At 41.0% G+C, this 20,317-nt stretch overlaps 1 protein-coding gene and 1 long non-coding RNA gene across 5 annotated transcripts; both read right to left on the bottom strand.

Annotated features, from left to right (window-relative positions):
• Window positions 1-360: 360 nt before the first annotated feature.
• On the bottom strand, window positions 361-17,797 carry LOC128765246 (collagen alpha-1(IX) chain-like). Of its 4 annotated transcripts, none has more exons than XM_053875823.1 (36): window positions 17,717-17,797; window positions 17,403-17,535; window positions 16,149-16,545; window positions 15,176-15,259; window positions 14,712-14,732; window positions 14,416-14,478; window positions 14,297-14,332; window positions 14,176-14,238; window positions 12,385-12,438; window positions 12,029-12,064; window positions 11,927-11,950; window positions 11,801-11,854; window positions 11,219-11,272; window positions 11,110-11,142; window positions 10,982-11,038; window positions 10,857-10,910; window positions 9,465-9,518; window positions 9,311-9,364; window positions 9,178-9,231; window positions 8,501-8,554; window positions 8,368-8,421; window positions 8,241-8,294; window positions 8,107-8,160; window positions 6,528-6,572; window positions 6,401-6,454; window positions 6,256-6,309; window positions 6,123-6,176; window positions 4,841-4,912; window positions 4,717-4,752; window positions 4,602-4,646; window positions 4,498-4,530; window positions 4,273-4,419; window positions 3,865-3,919; window positions 2,866-3,054; window positions 2,723-2,800; window positions 361-1,771 (listed from the first exon to the last, which is right to left on the bottom strand). In XM_053875823.1, exons 2-36 carry the CDS (start codon window positions 17,522-17,524, stop codon window positions 1,575-1,577), a joined length of 2,589 nt encoding a protein of 862 aa, XP_053731798.1. In that variant the 5' UTR covers window positions 17,525-17,535; window positions 17,717-17,797; the 3' UTR covers window positions 361-1,574. The 4 variants fall into 4 exon arrangements, with proteins under 4 accessions (XP_053731798.1, XP_053731797.1, XP_053731799.1 ...); XM_053875822.1 differs by having other exon boundaries at window positions 17,763-17,784; XM_053875824.1 differs by having other exon boundaries at window positions 17,614-17,740.
• Window positions 17,798-18,828: 1,031 nt separating this feature from the next.
• Window positions 18,829-19,948, bottom strand: LOC128764488 (uncharacterized). The gene is made up of 3 exons (XR_008415766.1): window positions 19,845-19,948; window positions 19,691-19,764; window positions 18,829-18,866 (listed from the first exon to the last, which is right to left on the bottom strand). It is a non-coding gene; the product is annotated as an uncharacterized LOC128764488 (long non-coding RNA).
• Window positions 19,949-20,317: the final 369 nt, after the last annotated feature.

Raw genomic sequence — 20,317 nt, forward strand, 5'->3', positions numbered from 1 at the left:
ATTATGTACATCGTTTTACAATTCAATATTACCTTCCACCTCAATATTCAAATCATATGTAATAATTAATAGACAAATATTATTTTTCAATTTGGAACAAAACTAGCGCTGCAACTTGACTGAAAATAATAATAATAATAATAAATTACAGATTTTATAATTGACTGTCTATAATCATTTGTTTTCATCAAATCTTAGGCATAAGTGTAAAAATCAGGGTAAAAGTCACCCGGTGAAGTGCCCAAATCTCATTTTTCTTTCATGATGAAAATCCTTAAGAAAATCATATTTGACAAAAGATGAATGCAATAAAAAAACACATAAGAAATCATTTATATTTCAGTATATGTGTATTACATTTATCACTCAAATGAAATGGACACCATTACATCGGTCACAAATCCAGTAAAATCTGCATTTTAAGTGAAAAACAAATTTGTGAGTGGGAAAGTTCAGGACCGACGAGCCGAGTGAAATTGAAAAGAACAAACCATGATGGAGCAGTAATTACATATTGGAAACATTTTCATGCGTCTTTTCCCCTTGGAAAAAAAGGGCACATGAAATGAATGTAAAAACAAGTGGGAAAAGAATGTAAGGCCAGAGAGCAAACACGAAAGATTGGTGGCGGAAAAGGTTAGAAATATAACCTTATGATGGAAATCACGGAATAAACTTTCAAAAACATACAATAAAGGGTTGCATGTACTTGTTGACAATGTTGAGTTCAGTCAAGTGACCAGGTTTCCTTTGCTCTCTGGTGAGCAGAAGTAGACCACCATGGATCGACTTGAACCCCGCTGAAAAAGGTGGGCTCCACTCTGTAAAGGTCCATTTCAGGTTGCTCACATATACCCCAATCTATAGGCTATATACCTCCACCAAGGCTTGTGCAGGAGACCCTGTGCCAGTCCCTCGGTCTCCTCCCAGCTGCCTTTTCAGTGTGAATTTCTCAACATTCATGTAGTGATTAAAGAGAGAGTCATATTTAGAATAAATAAAAAGTGTGCCAAGGGTATTTTTTATTTGTTACTTCACCCCTCCGACCCCCTGCCAAAAATACTCATTCTGTACAATGAGGCACAACATCAGGTTGTTTTTTTTGGATATAAAACAAAGAACAGTTCAAACATTTGTACAGATTTACAACACACTGCAGTCAGTGCGACAGCGCCGCTCTGTTTGATGAAGACGCCTCAGTATTTATTTAAAAAATAACAGCAAGTTTGTCCAACTGAGTTGGTGCAAAGGCGCTAGGGCTGGTTTCAGTTTGGTGAAGTTGGGTTTGTGTTTGCTCGGGAACAAAAAGAACACAAAGTGTGTGCGCGGGAGAACATTGCGCAGGTCGTCTTGTTTAATCGTGACAACTGGCAGCGCACCTTGTTATTCAAACACGTGGGTGTGAACACACCGCAGCAGACTGTTGCAGCATGGTAATGGATGTTGTCTTGAGAAAGGATTCTGCTCACACAAGGTTAATGGATCGGCGCCTAACACCGCCGCCCGGTGATGAACGTGTGATCAATGCGTGCTCAGGGAAATGATCCAACAGTCTTTTTTTTTCCTTTGCTTCTCTAGTTTCCAGCTGGTCCTTTGACATCCAGAGACTGGTGGGCAGCACCTGCCTGCAGGTTACAGGCTGATGGATCGCAGTAGCCATTAGGACCGGCAGCGCCAGGAGGGCCGGGCACGCCGGCCTGTCCGTGAGGGCCGGGGGGTCCTCTCTGGCCGTCACGTCCATCCCGACCGTAACCAGGCTTGCCAGGCTCACCTGACAGAGAGTGCACAGATGAAAGATGAGATGCTTGGAAGGCAACTCAGGGACAAGCGACTGAGTGACATTTAATCGTTTTTAAATGACGTCCAAAAAGGTCCTTTTTCTGGAACTCCCAATTTCACTTCCGCAGTGAGTTAGACATTAAGACATTCTCACGCTAGTGACGAACAATTGCTCTCATCCAGTGTGAGTGACATTCGCCCCTAATGTGACTTTCTAGTGCTGCAGGTACCAGACAGTAAACGCGCAATGTAAGGCTGGTGGGCTACATCCAGCCCACAGCGGCTTTTAATGCGGCCCACAGCACTTTATCAAATGACGTGAATCATTTCTATTCTGCCTCTTCTATTTCTGCCTTTCTATTCTATTGATGGAATTAGTTTTCATTACAAAGTGTATGGGTTATACCCAAGCCTTCACCACCAGGGGGCAATAATCTCAATTCTGACCAACTGCTCCCATTGCATTGAAACACCATTTTTATCTTTTATCCTTTGCTCTCTGAACAAATAGTGTTATTAATTATGCTTTTTCTCTGTAGGGTCCCCGCTAGATGCTGATGAATTCATTGTCCCCCAAAAAATCTGGTGTGGAAGACATTGGTTGTACAGTCACACCATACAAGCAATTGATTTACATGTAAAATCAAAGCAGAGCCGGGATCACATCGCAACATAAGGGGTGCAATGGATGCCACAAGGTTGCAGCTTCAGTGTGTTTTATGCAAAATGTTTCAGGCAACACTAGTCAGCAAAAGTGTGGAAGTAGATAAAGGGCTTGGTGGCATGTTGGCTTAAGACCCACCACCAGCAGATTGACCTACTCACTTGGGCACTTCACGTTTGGTGTGTACATTCAGAAGGACACGTATCTATGATGTGCCTTAGTTCAGACTGCAAAAAGACTCTTCCTACTGCACTCCGACTTCACCGAAAAGGCACTCACCAGGAAGTCCTGGGGGTCCTTGTTGACCTTTAGGCCCTCTGACTGTGGGTCCTCTTGAGCCCCTGTCACCCATCTCACCTACAAAACATGTCACAAGATTAAGTCTCTCCGATATCTGCGACCTGTTCACCATCTTTTATTACCTTTGGGTCCCTTTATTCCAATAGACCCAGGTGGTCCCTTCAGTCCTGGCAGGCCTCGTGAACCAACCTGTCCAGGGAAGCCGTTGTCACCTGGAGGTCCGGGAGGCCCTGGAGGACCAGGTTTGCCGGGTAACCCTGCGGCGCCAGACTCGGGCCTCCTCAGGCTGGCAGCTAGCTGAGCCAGTTGTTCTGTAACGCACAGAGAGACGATGATGAAGCGTCGCTGCGAGATAAACAGTTTGTTGTCGGGGGGTTTCATGGAGTGACGCTGAGTAATAAATCATGCCACGGCAGCACTGACTCACTCGTAAGAACCCAAAGCTACACCTGAGATCCTCTCCTGCAGAGAGGGTGAAACCGTGGTCATGATTTCCCCTGAGCCTCTCCTGTTTTTAACCTTTATCCCAGGAATCATCAGAGATAATGTTCCTTATTTCAAGCAACGTATGACCAAAATATATCCTCATGGTACAATGGCTCCAATATTAATCTCCGAGGGGTGCTTGCTATTTTGCACTTAAAATTCCAGTTTTCTGCTGCTTGATGTAAATTCATGCAGCTATCTTTTTTTTTTTTTAAAGATTTCCTTTCCAGGCAGACTCTTTGCTTGGAGCGGAGAAGTGCAGGTCTGCTGGAGGTGAAATAAATTTTTTATCACATGAGGCATAAAAAAGTAATGAGCACTGGAGATGAGTCGAGACCAAAGAATGAGGAGAACAGAGGTTGTGACTTGAGTGAAACATTTCCAAAGTGCAGGGAAGAAACCTTTCATCCATCAAACAAACAGAGGCTGAAGCTTATTTCATGTTTTGGTTATGAGGGCTTTCTTTTTTTTTTTTTTTTTTTTTGAATCTGGAGGCTATTCAGCAGGAATCGGATCAATGAGGCGACGGCGGGGCGGCAGAGTGCGTGTCAGTGTAATGAGGCAATCTGAAAGACTACAGGTGTAAAATGAGCCCCGGGGGTTATAAATGGGGTCAAAAGCATATGAGGTCTTACCTTGCATGACTCGCATGCAAACTTGTTTTATGTGCTGATCGCTCGGCTCTTTACCCTAAAGGAGGAAGATGGCATTGTTAATTCCAAGTCAGCGTCAATGACACGGCATTTTAGGAAAACGTCTCTTCCATTCATTTGCTTTCATGAGGTGGAGATTTAGCTCTGTTTTGGGCTCATGACTAAGTGTATGAGAAGTTATTTTTGATTTACTTCATTGTTTACTGGAGAACAGACGCTAAATTGAAACATCATAAATTATGAATAATACCAAATTAGTCAACAGCTGCAAACCAACTATGAAGAATACAGAGCGAAGGACATGGGTATCATCTCAGAGCGCAGCTGTGGCCCAACATAAGGTGGACCTACCTCCCTTAAAGGTCATTTGGGTTAATTCATTTTACATACCGCAGGACCTTGAGTTCCCCTGACTCCAGGTGGGCCCCTGTTTCCCTGCATTCCTCGTGGTCCAGGTGAACCAGGTGGTCCCTCTATTCCTGGCTGACCTCGGCTTCCCTCAGGACCTCTTTTCCCAGCATCGCCAGGGTTTCCAACCTTGAATTATTATTGATCAAAACGTGCACTTTATTGGTATAAACCTTGTCGGTGTATAACTAATTCAATATTACTTACATCTCCTTTAGGTCCTGGCTCACCAGCATCCCCCTGTTTATTGTTGAACGGTACAGCAAAATAAAGTGATGCCATCTTTCACATGGTACACATTAAATACTTACAGTGTCTCCCTTGTCTCCGGCGTTCCCTTCATCGCCTTGCGCACCCTAGCGACAGAAACTCTTTAGTGATGTGAAAAGAGCGTCAGTCAACTCATCTAGAGTCCGGATTCCCTACCTGCTCCCCCTTTGGTCCAGCATCTCCACGTTCACCCTGAAATTAGGAATTAATTCCAAGGTGAAACAATTTATTCAATGTCAAATATCTGAAAAATTTACTGAAGTCAATCAAGTGTTTTTACCCTCTCGCCTTTTTCTCCAGGTGCACCAGGGGGTCCAGGGACACCAGGAAGGCCAGGGTCACCTTTGGGTCCCTGCAACACATTTATTATTATTGTTGTTATTTATTTATTTATTTTTAATAACATCACTGATGATGAAGGATTGCATTATTATCCTTTTTTGTGAAATATTATTATATATTTTTTGTTTATTTATTTTTCATTTCCATTTTTTTATTTCCATTTTGAACTATGGTTTAATGCCTATAAAGATCACAATCACAAGACTAATTTTGAACCCCATGTCTTGCTAAATTATTTACTCTAAGCATTGTCGCTCATTCTCTTGGACATCTTTGCTGTTGCTCTTTGATCGGTGACCCTCTGTCCGAGGAATTCCTGGAGAACAAGGATCTCTTTTAGTTCTCTGCCTCCTGCTCTCCCCTTACTGTGAAAATAGAGATTATGTGAGATCCTGCCCGGGTCCATTCTGGGGGACATTCCAGTGAAACAACAGTCAGGAGCAAAACCTGGAGAGTCTTCTCTCAATCTCTTTACCTTTACTGCAGATTAATGCAAAGTGCATTATTTCATTTTACACTAAATTTGGTATCCAAATCCTGAAACCTGATAATTCAGTGTTTATACAACGATAATTCAATTGACTCATATCTTCATTTGGGTGTTAATGCCTCTTTAAAATACTCATCGGAATCATTTCTAGTAGTGGAGTTTTTATTGAAAGATACATTCGGAAGTACTAATAAATATTCAGCATTTCAGTCAGCTGTCAAAGGTTTGTTCAAATTCACATGTTTTTATTTGCTCAGTGAGAATGTAGACTGTTCAGGCTCATATTGATGGCCAGTGACTGAGAGGCTTTTTCCGAGCATAAATTCAAAGAGTAATCTGTGATCCAACCCAATGGGAATCGAACATGCTTCCGAGTAGCTGTACAACTCCAGTTAACATGACTAGAACATTAAGTTTTGTTTTCAGTTGTATACAAATGATAGAGCAATAAATTTGTTTTTTTTAATTCCTTATATTTCTGTATAGTTATTTTTTGTATGATAACATTTGTTTATTGGAACGTAACTCAATAGAAAATGGAGTAGTATGATGTGGAGTATACTCTATGTATGGCATATTATTATGCAAAAAGTCGAATCCACATTATTTGTCTGTAAATGGATTTTTGAGCTAGAGATAACAGTCACTTTCTCATCAGCCCAAGTAAGGAGGCACTTTGAAGCAGGTGATCCATGGCTGGAAAGAAAAACCCAGTGGTCAGGAACCTTACCCTAGCACCAGGTTTTCCAGCGGGACCATTTGGACCTCGTTCCCCAACATCCCCCTAACAGAGAAAAAATGGAACCATATCAGATTTAAACTGTCACTGCACACTCAAGACATTTCAGGGGCTTTATATTTACAGGTTCTCCGATGGGTCCAGCAGGGCCGGCCTCTCCCTGTTCTCCACGTTCGCCCTATAAAATGTGCACCCATATTAGTGTTTCTTTTTACTAACAGTGATAGATAGAATGGAAATGGAAATGGAAAATAACTATCAGGGCTTACCGTTTTGCCAGATGAGCCAATTGTGCCAGGAAGTCCTGGTTGTCCAGCATCACCCTGAGCAAAAACGAAACAAAAATGTCACCTTTATCATTTTAATTTGAGTATTTATCAGGGTGTGACAACCCACCTTGGGGCCACCGAGTCCTTTAGGTCCTGGCATGCCAGGCAGCCCCTGAAAAGACGAGAGAAAAACAACATAACAGCAGAACCTTAATTCAAAAGGCAGGAGAAGCCTGCTGTAAATCCACACCAGTAAAAGGAAGGCATTGGATTATAGGATAATAAAACAAATTTGTGTGAGCTATTGACCCAAATAAGCTCCTTAAAATATCTCCTTGATAAAAGCGCCCCAGGTTTCAATTCAGGTGATGACTTTTACTCCCTGATAATCGTCTCTCCTGCCGCCACAGTCAGGTTGTTATGTTTGCAGTCCAATTCTCATTAGGCCCTTTCATTAGGCTAATCACGGATTAGCAGGATGGAAAAACATTTTTCACATTTCCGCCCCGGGAGAAGAGCAATTACGATCTCACTCTGTTGGATTTTTCGGGATGTGGGAAATATTTGCGCGTAAGTGAGGGCTTCCTTTTGGGGATCATTTGAAACCATATCAAATTGGACTCTTGGTTTACAGCCGGTTTGTATAACACTACAAAGAGTCCGCGGTTGTGGCTGAGTTTTGGGATAAATGTCCCCCATAAAAGTGTAGAAATAAAACATATAAGGGAGGGCATTCCATGATGATATGAGAATGTAAAGCATGTCCCAAATCATGACCTGGCAGCCATTTACAGCCCACTAAATTGTTGCTGCCTGTCAGAGCGGTGGATAAAAATAGATGAAAGTGCATTCAAAACAGAGCATTGCGATATCCTTACTGACTAAGATTGGTGTTCATGCTTTGCTCTTCAACAGGATGCAAGTGGAGATTTCAAACGTCAGGAATTCATCTGTAAAACTGATGATGCAGGTATATATTTATTTACTTTATATATTTATTATTTATTTTTGGACACATAGTTTTGTTTTTGGAAACCAGAGGCCTCAGACCGAAATTTCGTTGCCATAATATAGTGATATGTTTTTGTGCAATGACAATAAAGAAAGTCTCAGTCTAAAAGGGAATTCAATTGAAGCTGTGGAAGCCAATGTTTCGTGAAGAAAGCTGAGACACTGTCTCCGGCATTGTGATTCCGTGATGAAGCAGAGCAATTCATATGCTACGAAACTAACCACAGAGAAAACTCACACTAAAATTAGGCATTGTGGTATTAAGAGAAACTGATATAAGATTGAACTGTGATTGAACTAATTTACCTATCAAAGAATGTCATTCATTGATAATAAATTAGAATGTTGTTAGAATTTTCTGCCAGTTTTGCCTTGTCATGTGACCTTTACTCATACATTAGGCACCATTTTAAGAGCCCTATCCTTCTGTACAGTCTTTGAAGTCTCACAATAGAACAGTGAAACACAATGAAAAAGCTTCACTGCCCCCTAATGATAGAAGGAAAAACCTTAAAAAATAAGCATGAAAAACTACATGAATTTGTTAGTCAAACCTGTCTTCTTCATGTCCTCATTTAACATTCTATTCCACTTCCACTTTAACTTTGTATCAGAATAGGACTGTGTGACAAAAAAATGAATGTGAGATGTATCCTTTGCAAAGCGGTCTAATGCAGGTCAAAGGTCGTACTCACAGGATGGCCCTGAAGGCCGACCTCTCCTGGGGCTCCAGGTTTGCCAACGCCACCCTGTGCACAGACAAATACGCGGATATTAATCACCACCTTTAACCTCATGCTGCTTTGATTAATGCTGCAGCTGAACTGACCTTTGCCCCCGGCATCCCTGGTATACCCTCCCGACCGTCCACGCCCGGCAACCCCTGAACAGAGAAGGCTTATTAATGCCATGAAAAGAAAAGAATTCATTTTGTTTCACTTCAGTGTGACACCTACTGCCTCGCCCTTTGGCCCAGGGAGCCCTGTCATTCCTCTTGGTCCTTGAACACCCTGAATCACAAGAACATTGATCAGACCAAACAAAGTGATTCGGTGCCATTATGAAGCGTATGGGGTGGTTATAACTCACCGTTTCACCTTTGGGACCTGCCTCACCCATCACACCTCTCTGACCTCTATCACCCTGGTGACATTTAGATAGAGAAATTATCATGAAATCTCGGCTTGCCATATCATAGTCGTCTGCAACTGGTAGTCATGCTCTAATGTTATGGTCAAATTGGTCAAAGTATATATCAAAAAATAAGACGGCTGATGCTCAATGGATGAGAGTGATCACAATATTAATTCACAGTAGTATTGGTTTTGTGCTGTGTGTGTAATATTGGTAATGTTCTTAAATCTTGCATATCACATACACTTGCGCCAGTTGTAGCAGCTGTAGTAGTAGTAGTAGTCGTGGATCTAGTACTAGTTGAACTGGAGGTGGCAGAGGTCAGGGTACCAGGAAAAGAAGTGGTAGTAGTTGTTGTACTATTAGCAGTAGCATTAGCAGTATTGCCAGTAGCACCAGTTCTACATGTAGTAGTGTGAGTAGCAGTAGTGATAGTAGTACAAATGGAGTATTAGTAGTAGTACTGCTTGTGCAGGTACAGTAGTTGTGGTAGTAGCAGTATCTGTAAAGCGGAAACATCCAATTTAGCCGCAGTTATTTTTGGTTTTGTCACGAGAAAATATATGTATTTGAGTGATGCATTTTGGTCATTTCTTTTTCTTTAACCGCATGTGTTCCCTATGCAAACTTACAGTTGCGCCAGAAACCCCCTGCGGACCTGGATCTCCATCTGGACCTCGCGCTCCCTGGCACAGTAAAAAAATCAAATATTTAAAAGACTGACAAGCACATCCAAAGATCAAAGACATAATGAACAAGACTCACCATCTCTCCTTTGCTGCCCATCATACCTGTAGCACCACGGATCCCCTGAGAGCCCTGATATCACGGTTACACACATAAACCCGTTAGCACTAGACCTCAGAGTCTGACACAGCAAATAAACCTGGTTAAAGCGCCAGTGAATGTAGTATCTTACCGTTGGCCCCTGAGTTCCAACCTCTCCTGGGGCTCCCTGGTCCCCTTCTTCACCCTGAGTACACAGAGATGTATAAAACTATGAAGTAACTATGACTTAGATGTTTTCCAAAAATGATGGACTTGAATGATACACTTATTAAAAGACTTTTTCAACGGAGGTAGTCTCTTGAACATTGCTTTAAAGACGATGCAACCGAAGTCCGCTTCTCTGCAGACACTCATTAAAATGGGGAGCGATTGAACGTTGAAACGTGGTTCTTTTGGTTACTATGTGAATCTCGCGTAGACACTGGAAGGTTCAAGACAGTGAGTGACATTAAAAATGATGAAAGTTAATTACAGCTAATTTTTAATTCTGTTTCATTGTCTGATCTCCAAAAATGTTGTCAGTTCCTGTGTGCGCTCCAAAAATAAGTCGACCTTTTCATCTATTTCTTCGGCGGTTTAATGATGTTGTTTATTGTGATATGGACAGATGTTGTTATTGATGCCTAATTGGCGTATATTTTAATTATTTTCAGTCTTTGTCAAAGGACTGACAAGTAATATCCTCAAGGAAAAGAATGTTAGAGCGTTCTGAGTCACTGATACTCTTAGATCTTTTTTTTTTCAAAAGTATTAACTGTGCTATTCATTTCAACGCTTATTTTATTATTCAATATTCTTCTCTAATGCTTCAGGAAGACGTAGTTTCGGCCTCATGTGTCCTTTTCATTGTTAACTCCTAATGTCATCTTATTTGTCAATGGAAACTGGAAAAGGTCTTCCGAATGAAACTTTCATTGAAGGAGAAAATCTTTCTCGGAGACATACCGGGAGAAAATCATCTCCTGGCATGTGGTGATGAAGGCAGATAGACCGCGACTCATTTGCATTTATATAGTGCCAGGACACATTACAGCAAAGGGGAACATCATTTTGAATAAATCATATTCCGAGCATTAGCAGGAGTCTCAGACTTTTCCTGCAAGCGTGCGTCTCCTGCTCTTGAAATACATCGGCAGCAATAACACTTGTGTCATGGTGGCTTGCTCCGCGTGGGTCATAATAAGTGCTCAGCTATGGCACATGCAACCAGATACATGTACATGACGACATCATAAAAATGACTTATTGGCTGTGCAGATGTGGATGAGTTATCCAGGCTTTAATACTGCAAATTTAAAGGTGCAGTAAGTGGTTTTCCAGCAAGCCTTTATTTAGTATTATATGCTAAGTATATGAATATTTATTTAATCGTGAACTTCAGGAAAAGAGCTATTTTTTATCAGCACTTTGACTGAGAGTTTTGTTCTGTAGTAGCTTTATGTTAAACTTGTATTCAAGAGGTATAATGAAAGAGTGTTGGCTGCAAAGCAGTGCTAGCTTTTAGAGTACTCTTCATGTTTACCTTGTGCCCTTGCTTGCCAGGCTCTCCAGCTTCCCCTTTCACACCTTTGTGTCCCTAAAATCAGAGGATTAATATTCTGAAAGTAGTCTGACTGCATCTCAAGTCCACTCGCACCCTCAACTCACCTTCATGCCAGGAAGGCCGGGATGTCCTGGAGTGCCAGGTGGACAAGAGTTTGGACACTGAAAAGTAAATGAATATTTCAGTCGGGTCATGGAGGGAAGTCCAGCAGAATGTCAAATGAAATCCTCACCAGGTCAGTGCTACCCAGCATCCCTGCTGCCCCCTGCGAGTTGAAATCATCCATTCATGGTTAGAAGATTTCATAGATGGCGTGAGGTTAAATGAAGTTGGATGCTTACTCTGGGTCCGGTTGGTCCACGTGGTCCCGGTGGGCCTCTCACTCCAATGGGCCCCTGTGGTGTCAGACATGAGGTGAAATTAGAGGTAGAAATAACTCATTTCAGTCATTTAACTACATATTTCTAAATGTATTAACATCCTAAAGGCTCAATAACCACTAAAATTCAATTTAATAATTGCCTGTTAAATATTTTTCAGTACTATACATTTACGATCAGACTCACATTTGTAGTACTTGGTTAACTTCAAGCGGTTGCTTGAAGCGAAAGGTTGTAAATTGGTTGGGTTATTTTCATCACTCAGTCATGAAATTTCCCAATAAGCTTGTCATTGCTAACAGCATAATGGAAAAAGAAACATATTTAGGGTAAGAATTCAACCATTTCGCATGTTAAATACTAATAATTCCTGTAGTAGTGGATAAAATGTTTTCATGTTTTATGAGCACTGCTTTTTCTAATATGTGATACATGCAGTAACAATGCAACTTTTGTACTTTCCCCAGTGATAAAACCATTTTAAATGGTATCATATTTAAACTTCTGATTACATTTTTTTAATTTTATTGTTTTTGCACTTACAGGCAGTCCACCTTTTCCAACTTCTCCTGGAAGTCCTCCTGGCCCAGGTGGTCCCTGTTACACGACACAATAGGTTAATACAAAAAAAAAAAAACACTGGATGAGAACTTGATTTTGTCAACTCACAGGTGGGCCATCTTCCCCAACACCCTAAGAACGGGACATTTACATTATTATTGACGGGCATTTTTTCACTTTAAATGATGCAAACAACAGTGTCTGACTCACAGCACCACCACGAGGTCCGGATTTCCCAGGTTCTCCCTGACAACAATGAGAGATAGAAAAGGAAAGGCCATTTTAGCAACACCTTGCGCCGACGGACGAAGCCACATCGAGGCATCAACATTCCAGCGGCTCATCACATGACTGAGCTGGGCGGACTTGACCCGCCACTGTTTTGCTTAATGAGGACCGATGCTGCTCCTTCATTCCCAGAGGAGATTACACAGAACACTCACAGGATTAAGTCTCATTTGTCATGAAGAATTGGTTCATGCACTGTAGCATTGCCAAAATCGCTGGACGGCGGCTTGGCACCGTTTTCACTGAAGCAGGAAAGCGAAGGCTCATTAGTCACTCACTTTCTGTCCGACGGGACCATCAGGCCCAGGATCTCCAATGGGTCCGGTCAGGCCCTGCACAGTGGAGACATCAGACCAATAAATAAAACTGTACGGCACATTTCACCTTGTGTGTCCAGCATGAAGGATCTTTGGAACGTGACTTTGCATGAAGCAGCATGTTGCTCCATCTGCTGTTGTACATGGACTGCTAATGTGTTTTGGAACAACAAATATTTATTACAAAAGGAAACATCTGTATACTTTGAAGACTAGTAGAAGGTTTGTATTCATCATGAATTATGCTCGATTGCGATAAACTACAAACACTCTATTACAAGTGTTTGTAATATTATTACTCAGCATTGTGTTTCAGTGACTTTATTTGTAATGACTAGTTAGATGAATGCACAGTATACACAGAGTACGCAGTCGGCCATTAGAATGTATAGAATCATTGCAGTGTTTTAAGTAAGCATGTAAATGACAACTTCAATATTCCATGTTGGTGTAGTATTTATGTTTTGTATACATCTGTGTTGTCTACAGCTTGTGAAATAGAGTTAAATGTCAATAAACTTTATTAGTAAGCCTAAGAGACAGGATTTTAAAACCTGTTATAAATCAATGTAGCTTTAATGACAGTGGATGCTTTGATAAAAACTAAACTAAAACTTTACAAAAAAATATGTTAAATACATAGAGCTTTCCATGCTTATCCAGCAAGCAAAGTATCTTCCACCCATTCATTCAGTAGACTGCAACACCATTTGAACCATCAGGAGCAAAGGGATTGCAAAGTGTCTTGCTCAGGGACACTATGACATTTTAGGAGCTTGGAACCTGCAACCTCACAATCACAGACCAACCACACGACCATCTATGCTATGTCACCTCGACATTTACAAAATGTTTAACAGTTTTATGGGGAGCTTGCCCCACTTGTTGGCAAGATATTGAATTATGTCAGACTGAATTTAAGACTGAACTGAAATTTGACATTAAATATGAATGTAATAACGGGATTTTATTTGTATTTTATTTTACTTGTAACTACTCTTATGGTCATTGATAGGCACTTGCAGAGTTTATTTGCAAATATTTAATGTAGTTTTACAATAAAAACATAGTGTTTTAAATATGATTTTGTATTGTTGAGGCCAAAATCACTTCAGGTGCAATAGGTATTAAAATATATGAATGAAAAAGAAAAGATCACAAGCCCTGCCTTAAGGAACTAGTACTTCAGCAAACAGTGCTAATAACCCTCCTCAAGTGATCTCAAGTAGCACAGCCAGGTGGTCTTTGTTTGACTTTCATCTGGAGTTCTCCATCCAAGGGTCTCAGAGGTAGAGAAAGAAAGTGAGCAGCAGGGCAGAGTGCAAACCGAGCAGAGAGCAGCATTCCTTTGGCTCATTTCAAACAAGTCTGCCGAGAGAAATCATTCCACACCGTTTTGTGGATTCTCAGCAGGAGACACTAACAGCATCCGGCTGACAAAGCTGCCATTGTTTTCACTTACAACCTGAAGGAACAGTTTGGAATTGTTGCATCCAATTCATTAATGAGTACAAGGTCTTGCGGTGAGGTTCTCCTCTGTTTTCCTTCCTCTATTATGTGTGCCACTATTATTGGCTGTTTTCATAGCCGTCCTCTCCACCCTGATATGAACCCCTCTTAATAACCTGGACTGATTACTCAGCCGCCCTGCTTAATGAATTCTTGACATTTTTTGGAGACTGTAAAACTTTCTGTGCACCACTATAGAGCTATTACAAAGGATTAGCATTATAAAGTGAAAATAAAACTTACATCATTTCCTGGTATTCCTGGGAGCCCTGAAGACCCGGGTTTACCTGCATCACCATCTGGCCCCTATAAGAACAATATTTAGTGGAGGTCCGACATTCATACAGACATAATCCAGACTTACAGGTGGCCCATCAGCGCCATCACTTCCTCGCTCCCCCTTGAAAATTCAAGTCAAACCTGTCATTTCAACTTGAAAATGTCTGTAAAACCACAAAGCAGTGATCATAACTGGAGACTTACAGCAATCCCATCAATTCCTGGGACACCTGCAGGTCCTACGGGGCCAGTCTGTCCTTGAGTACGCTGAAATTGATAATACCATTCACCAAAAACCCAACTTTTTGAATCAATTTTGAGCTTTGAAACAAGGAACAGGTGCACTTTCTCACAGTGAGCTAATCTGCCTCTGGAATTCCCTAAATCTGATTATTTCTTATTGCAGAACATGAAAACAGAAAAGTCATTGCATTTCTGAGGCTTGGAATAAAAAAAAAATAAAAAAAGACGCCATAGATGAACTTCAAACTGGCACTCACCTGCACCTCTGACACTTCAGTCTAGACGGAGAAAGAGAGGGAAAAATAAGTGTGAGTACCTGAGCCAAGCAAATGAGGACAAACTGCAGGAGCAGCAAGATGAGCGGCCCTCCGAATCTGGGGGCCCGAGCCATTATCTCCTGCGGCAGGAAAGGTAAAGCGCCTGTCCTATCGCTGGGATTTGTCGGGTCGAAGGAGCCCCAGACAAAACAAATGAAGCTGCATCAGCTATCTAGACCGACCCAGGACCCGGAGCTGCCGGGGGGCTCATGTATATTCATGCAGTGGCCAGCTACAGGGAGGGATTGGAGGGTTTGTTGAGGGGAACACTGTGGGGAGGGCTCACAACAGAGGCACCACAAGTAGGCAGGGCCAGTCAGATGTTGGACCATCTCGGGCTTTTGTCTCAAACAATAAAATGCATGCATTTAGAATGTCAATACATAGTAGGAGAGTCAACTTACTGTGGTTGTGGCCGGGAGATGATAACAAGCTTCAGTCCGGGCTCTCATCACGTCGCAGTGAATCAGCATTGTTTGGAGTTCAAACTAAACAAAGAGATGTTTTTCTTTTAGCACGTTTAAGGTATTTTTTATGATTAAATTGTTTCCCTGAATTAGAGCAATATTGAAGTATTTTTCCTGAGTAATACTAACTTGTGATTTGTATTGATACATTTACTTTCAGTCGGTTTCATTCCCTTTAGTGCAAAAATCATTCCAACCGTATATGGTGTGAGAAACTTGTTGCTCAGTAGATCAACATTTCATATCAGCACTCAGATGATGACATTACTTTTTTATTATTATTGGAGGAGTTAAGCAGCATTTTAAAATGCATTTATGATACTATGTATTCAATATACTTGGACTTCAGTGCCTAACATGATTACCAATTTCACAAATATCTTATCATTTTCAGGGTTTTTATCGTGCTGCTATTTGCTTAGTTTTTCAACTAATTTTGTTTCTGGTACGGCAAAATGTTTGCATTGTATTGCATATTTATTCTGTAATACTGAGTGTCATACTAGTTATTAGTAAATGGTGGCAATAAAGGTAATTTGTTTATAATAAAATATCAAAGTGCAGCTTTCGGCTAAATCGCTGCCTTATTCATGACCTGGTAAATAGGCCAATAAGTGCTTAATGGAGCACAAAGCGCTTGCAGTGTGGCGACACAGGATGTTTTTAGAAAGAGCTTGCAACAATCCCCACATATTTGTCCAGACGACAAGACAGTCGACTGTGAATTCTGGACGTTGTCACTCAAATAACCAAGCACACACATGAGACAACGTGAGGACCTTTGAGAAGTGGGCTGGAAATAAAATGCAATTGCTGTGAAGGGGGTGAGAATTTAGAGTGTTATAGGAGTCTTCTGATTCATTTGCTGACTTAATATGATGATATTGCAAGACACTTTAGACAGACATACCGGAACAGCCATCACTGGGTTTTCCTTCAACTTGCCAATCATTGTAAATCCATCCAGACTGACTTTGTGTCTCAGCGGAATGTTCTGAGATCCGACCAGAACACAGTCCACAAACACAGACACTGTCAGTGTTCCGACTTCCACCAGCACTCTGTGCCACTGGTCATTAAAGAGATAAGGAAGGGGGCCAAAAACCAGGGTCTGCTTTCCAGATTCTAAGGCGGTGAAAGTGAACTCAAGAGATTCTGAGTGTCCGTTGAGACTGACGGCCATCTGCTCGGCGCCATTCAGGTCCTGCATTTGCCAAATATTCCAGTGTTTATTGATAGTGCTGCCACTCATGCGTAGCACGGCGACAAAGGCAAACTCATTTGGAAGCCCCAGAGGATAGGTTGATCTGAAAGAGCAGAAATAACACATTGACATTGCAAATATTGAGTAAACTGTTTATAGATGGTGAAGATGTGCTTTCAAACTTTACTCATTTTTTTCTTTCGCTCAAATTCATTTTTTAAATCAAATAAGCTATTCATTGCAAATTGTGTATGTGTAGTGTGTGTGTGGGGGGGCATGTTTTGCCATACTTGAGTGACTACAAGTGACCTTTTGACCTGTCCCCACAAGGTATAGAGGGTTAAAAGAGTAAAAAATTGTTAGAATTGGGCGTAAGTTTGGTTCAGAGTCCTAGTTCAGGTTAGTATCATTTGTTTTAGATGGTTAAGTTAAGTGTGTGAGGCCTAAGGGTGAGAAGCATTATGGAAATGAGATGTCCTCACAAAAGTAACAAGCATATGTGTGTGTGTGTGTGTGTGTGCACACCCTTATATAGCAACAGTAGTGGGGATACATTCTTGGAAACACACCTACTTGTGGAGACCATATGTATTTGTTGGGACCTATTGACATTTCCCAAAAGGTTAAGCCTGATATTTGAGAATTAAAACTTCAAAAACAATTGGGTCATTGTTATTAGGTTTATGTTTGGTTTAGCCGTGTGTTTTGGATGGTTAGTTTTAGTGAGAAAAGCTGAGAAAATTCAATGACATGTCCCCACAAAACACAAAAGAGTAATGCTACTGCTTCCACTACTACTACTATTACTACTTTAGATATAATATTACTATTATTTTTATGATAATTGTTAATATTACTACGAATAAAGACGATCATCAGCACCTTGGACAGTGTGTATGGGAGCCGTGCAAGCTTCACCACTAGATGTCAGTGTTCACTCTCATGAACGCAGCCGCTTACCTGGTGTTGATTCTGAAGTTGAAGGCAGTACCGAGCTGATACGCGACGTGCTGAGCGGTTGATCCTGGGACCATTTTGACGGTGCCTCTTCGTGCTAGTTCAGCTATGTGGAACTGAGACATGATATAAAAGCCTGGGGAAGCGAAAAACAATACGTTTGTAAAATACGCTCCGCGTGTGTGGGAATATTGTGTCGAATTGTGCCACAAACTCCCAGTCAACGTCACCGAAAGTCCCTCTGGTTCGCAGGCTAGAATGGAGATTTAATATATACAGTTCTGTCCGCTGAAAGATCCCGCAATCATGTGGCATACTTGCACGATGAGGGCGTCATTCTGGTGGGAGACATCCATGACCCACCTTTCATAACTACAGATGAGTGTAGGGCCCAGCACCTGCGTATTTACTCTGCTAAGCCCACGCCCCTTTATGCTGTCACTCAAGTTCAAGGCTGGTATGATACACAGGTCAACAAGATAAACTACGCTTTCTTCCTTCGTCAATAAAAATACATGTTAAAATAAATAAATGCATCGTGTTGATGTCACTTTATCGTCTCAATAGAATACGAGCGTGAATTTGGTAGACTACGTTTGAAGACTAAATCACGTCTGATCATTCTACTATATTATTAGTGAGGTATAACAATATTAGTTTATTGTTCATTGGTTATTTTGTAAGATAGATCAAAGAATACATCCAGATGTAATCAGGGTATTTTTTCGGACTGATCGAATTATTTAGATTTCAGTTTTCACTTGTCAAAAGCCTTTACAGTCCAGTCAACAAAAGTTACAAACACGAAAATAATTTAGAGTAATTTAGAGTAGAAAAACGGTCATTTGAAGTGTCATTTAATCATAAAAAATTGCAAAAATCCCTGCGGTAAACTGCGCTGAACAACGTCATCAGAAGGGGCTACAAATTGACGTTGCCTAGCAACACAAGTTAATGGCGCATGCGCTGAAACACTAGATTCTGCCCAGTTTGCAGGCCACTCTGAATAGATCAGATTTCTCAATTGAAGAATCAAGTTAGGGTTAGGGCAATGTTCCAGATCACACAAACAAGACATTACAAGGTGATCCTGACTCGTTGAGTGTAAAGTCCCCACTTCTTCACACTTAAACAACTTTGGTGTATTAATTATCCAGTAGCTTTTGGTCTTTGTCCAGTACAGTGTGGTTTGAGTACAGAACTACCATGTGGCACTACCACTCAAACCTTCAATTGATCTCAAAGGTTTTTATTCTTGTTTACTAGAGAGATTTGGGTCAAAAAGTCAAAGGTATTACCTCCTCCTTATTATTATTATTATTATTGTTATTGTTGTTGTTGTTGTTGTTGTTGTTGTTGTTGTTAATCTTGACAGCACACCTGGAAAACGATCTGCACCAACGCTGACATCAGGGCACAGCGACTGGTGCTCCATGTGAATGGCAACTTGAGGAGAGAACCTCACAGCTGAAACAGAGAAACAGAATGCAACCCGTCACCATGTGTACGCTTTTGTGTACCTATATGTGTGAGAAAGAGGAGCGAGTTAAAAGGCTCGGTGTTTGTAAAGCTGCACCACAGCCTTGAATCAATATTAGGCCAGCTCAGGGTGTTTGTGGCTTCCTCTCTAACACTTAAGTCCGACATTTGTACATATGTGGACAGGAAGGTCTTCATCAAGGTTGAAAGAAAAACATATAAAATAAATTGCTGTTTTCTACTCCATAGAGGAAAATGACTCTCGACATATTGTTCAGATTTAAGCCTCAGGATAAGCTTTTGAGCATTAATAGTCATTCTTTGGTAATGAGCCAGAGAACAGGCATTATGTGTAGATCAAGGGACAATAAGCTTGAAAATGTAGGTGTTTTAGCACCATACTTCAAGCGACTACCATTTATTTCTCACATTCTGGTGCATGTATTACTCACATCCCCCCGTGGCCCTCACATTATGTTCAGCTGAGTTATTGGGATGGGATCAAATGAGTTTCTTGCTCCACTTACATGTCATGATATAATAGTTGTATTATATAAGGCGGGTTCACCAGACGTGACTGAGGTCTGCGCAGCACAAGATGCTGAGCGGCAAAGAGGTTTAATAGTCTAATTGCATATGTATGAGAATCTTACAAACGGCACGCAGAGCAGTCTTCAGCAGAGATTTGCCTTCAACACAGTTCAAGGTAAGACAATTGAATCAATAAGAGTCACCTTTGTTGGATAATTTCATTTGAGGGAAAATCTTAATCCTCTCTAGTCATTGGTGCAGAATGCAGTGATACTACTCACTTTGACCGTGAAGTCCAGTGCAGAAATATGGTGGAATCACATCAAAGAAGCACAGCAAGCACAGGAGAATGTTTCTGCAAAGCAATAATTTCAGAGAAGAATTCAAAGCATGATGCATCATAATGTCAAGTGAAATATTTAAAATGATATTTACCTCTGGACTCCACCCATTTCAACGCATGATCTAATAACTGATCAAATGTATTTGGATTTGTTTCTTCTTGCTTCCCAGAGAGGATTTGTATTGGTGATCTCTCAGCAGTTGGGTCAGAGTGAGGGCTCCTTTTATATGGCTGACTGTTGTCATTTATTTGGGGGACTGAGTCAATATTGTCACCAACACCAAAGTCACATTCCAGAGAAGAGCTTCTGCGTTCGTTTAACTTTTACATATTGATCCTTCATTAAATTCAATTTAAGTGTCTTGTGTCCGCTGCAATGCAAATTTATTTTTTTGTTTCTAGCATTTTATTCAGCAAAAATATTATCATTTTCTCAGAGAATATCTACATTCTCAGAGATCGCCATGGTTGCCAGTATTTACCAGGCATTGTTACTAGTCAAATTCAGTGACCAGCTCCAATGAAATTAAATAAAATCTTTCACAGCAAACATTGTTTATTGCAA

Source organism: Synchiropus splendidus, chromosome 9 (genome assembly GCF_027744825.2).
Source record: "Synchiropus splendidus isolate RoL2022-P1 chromosome 9, RoL_Sspl_1.0, whole genome shotgun sequence".
Lineage (NCBI taxonomy): Eukaryota > Metazoa > Chordata > Actinopteri > Syngnathiformes > Callionymidae > Synchiropus > Synchiropus splendidus.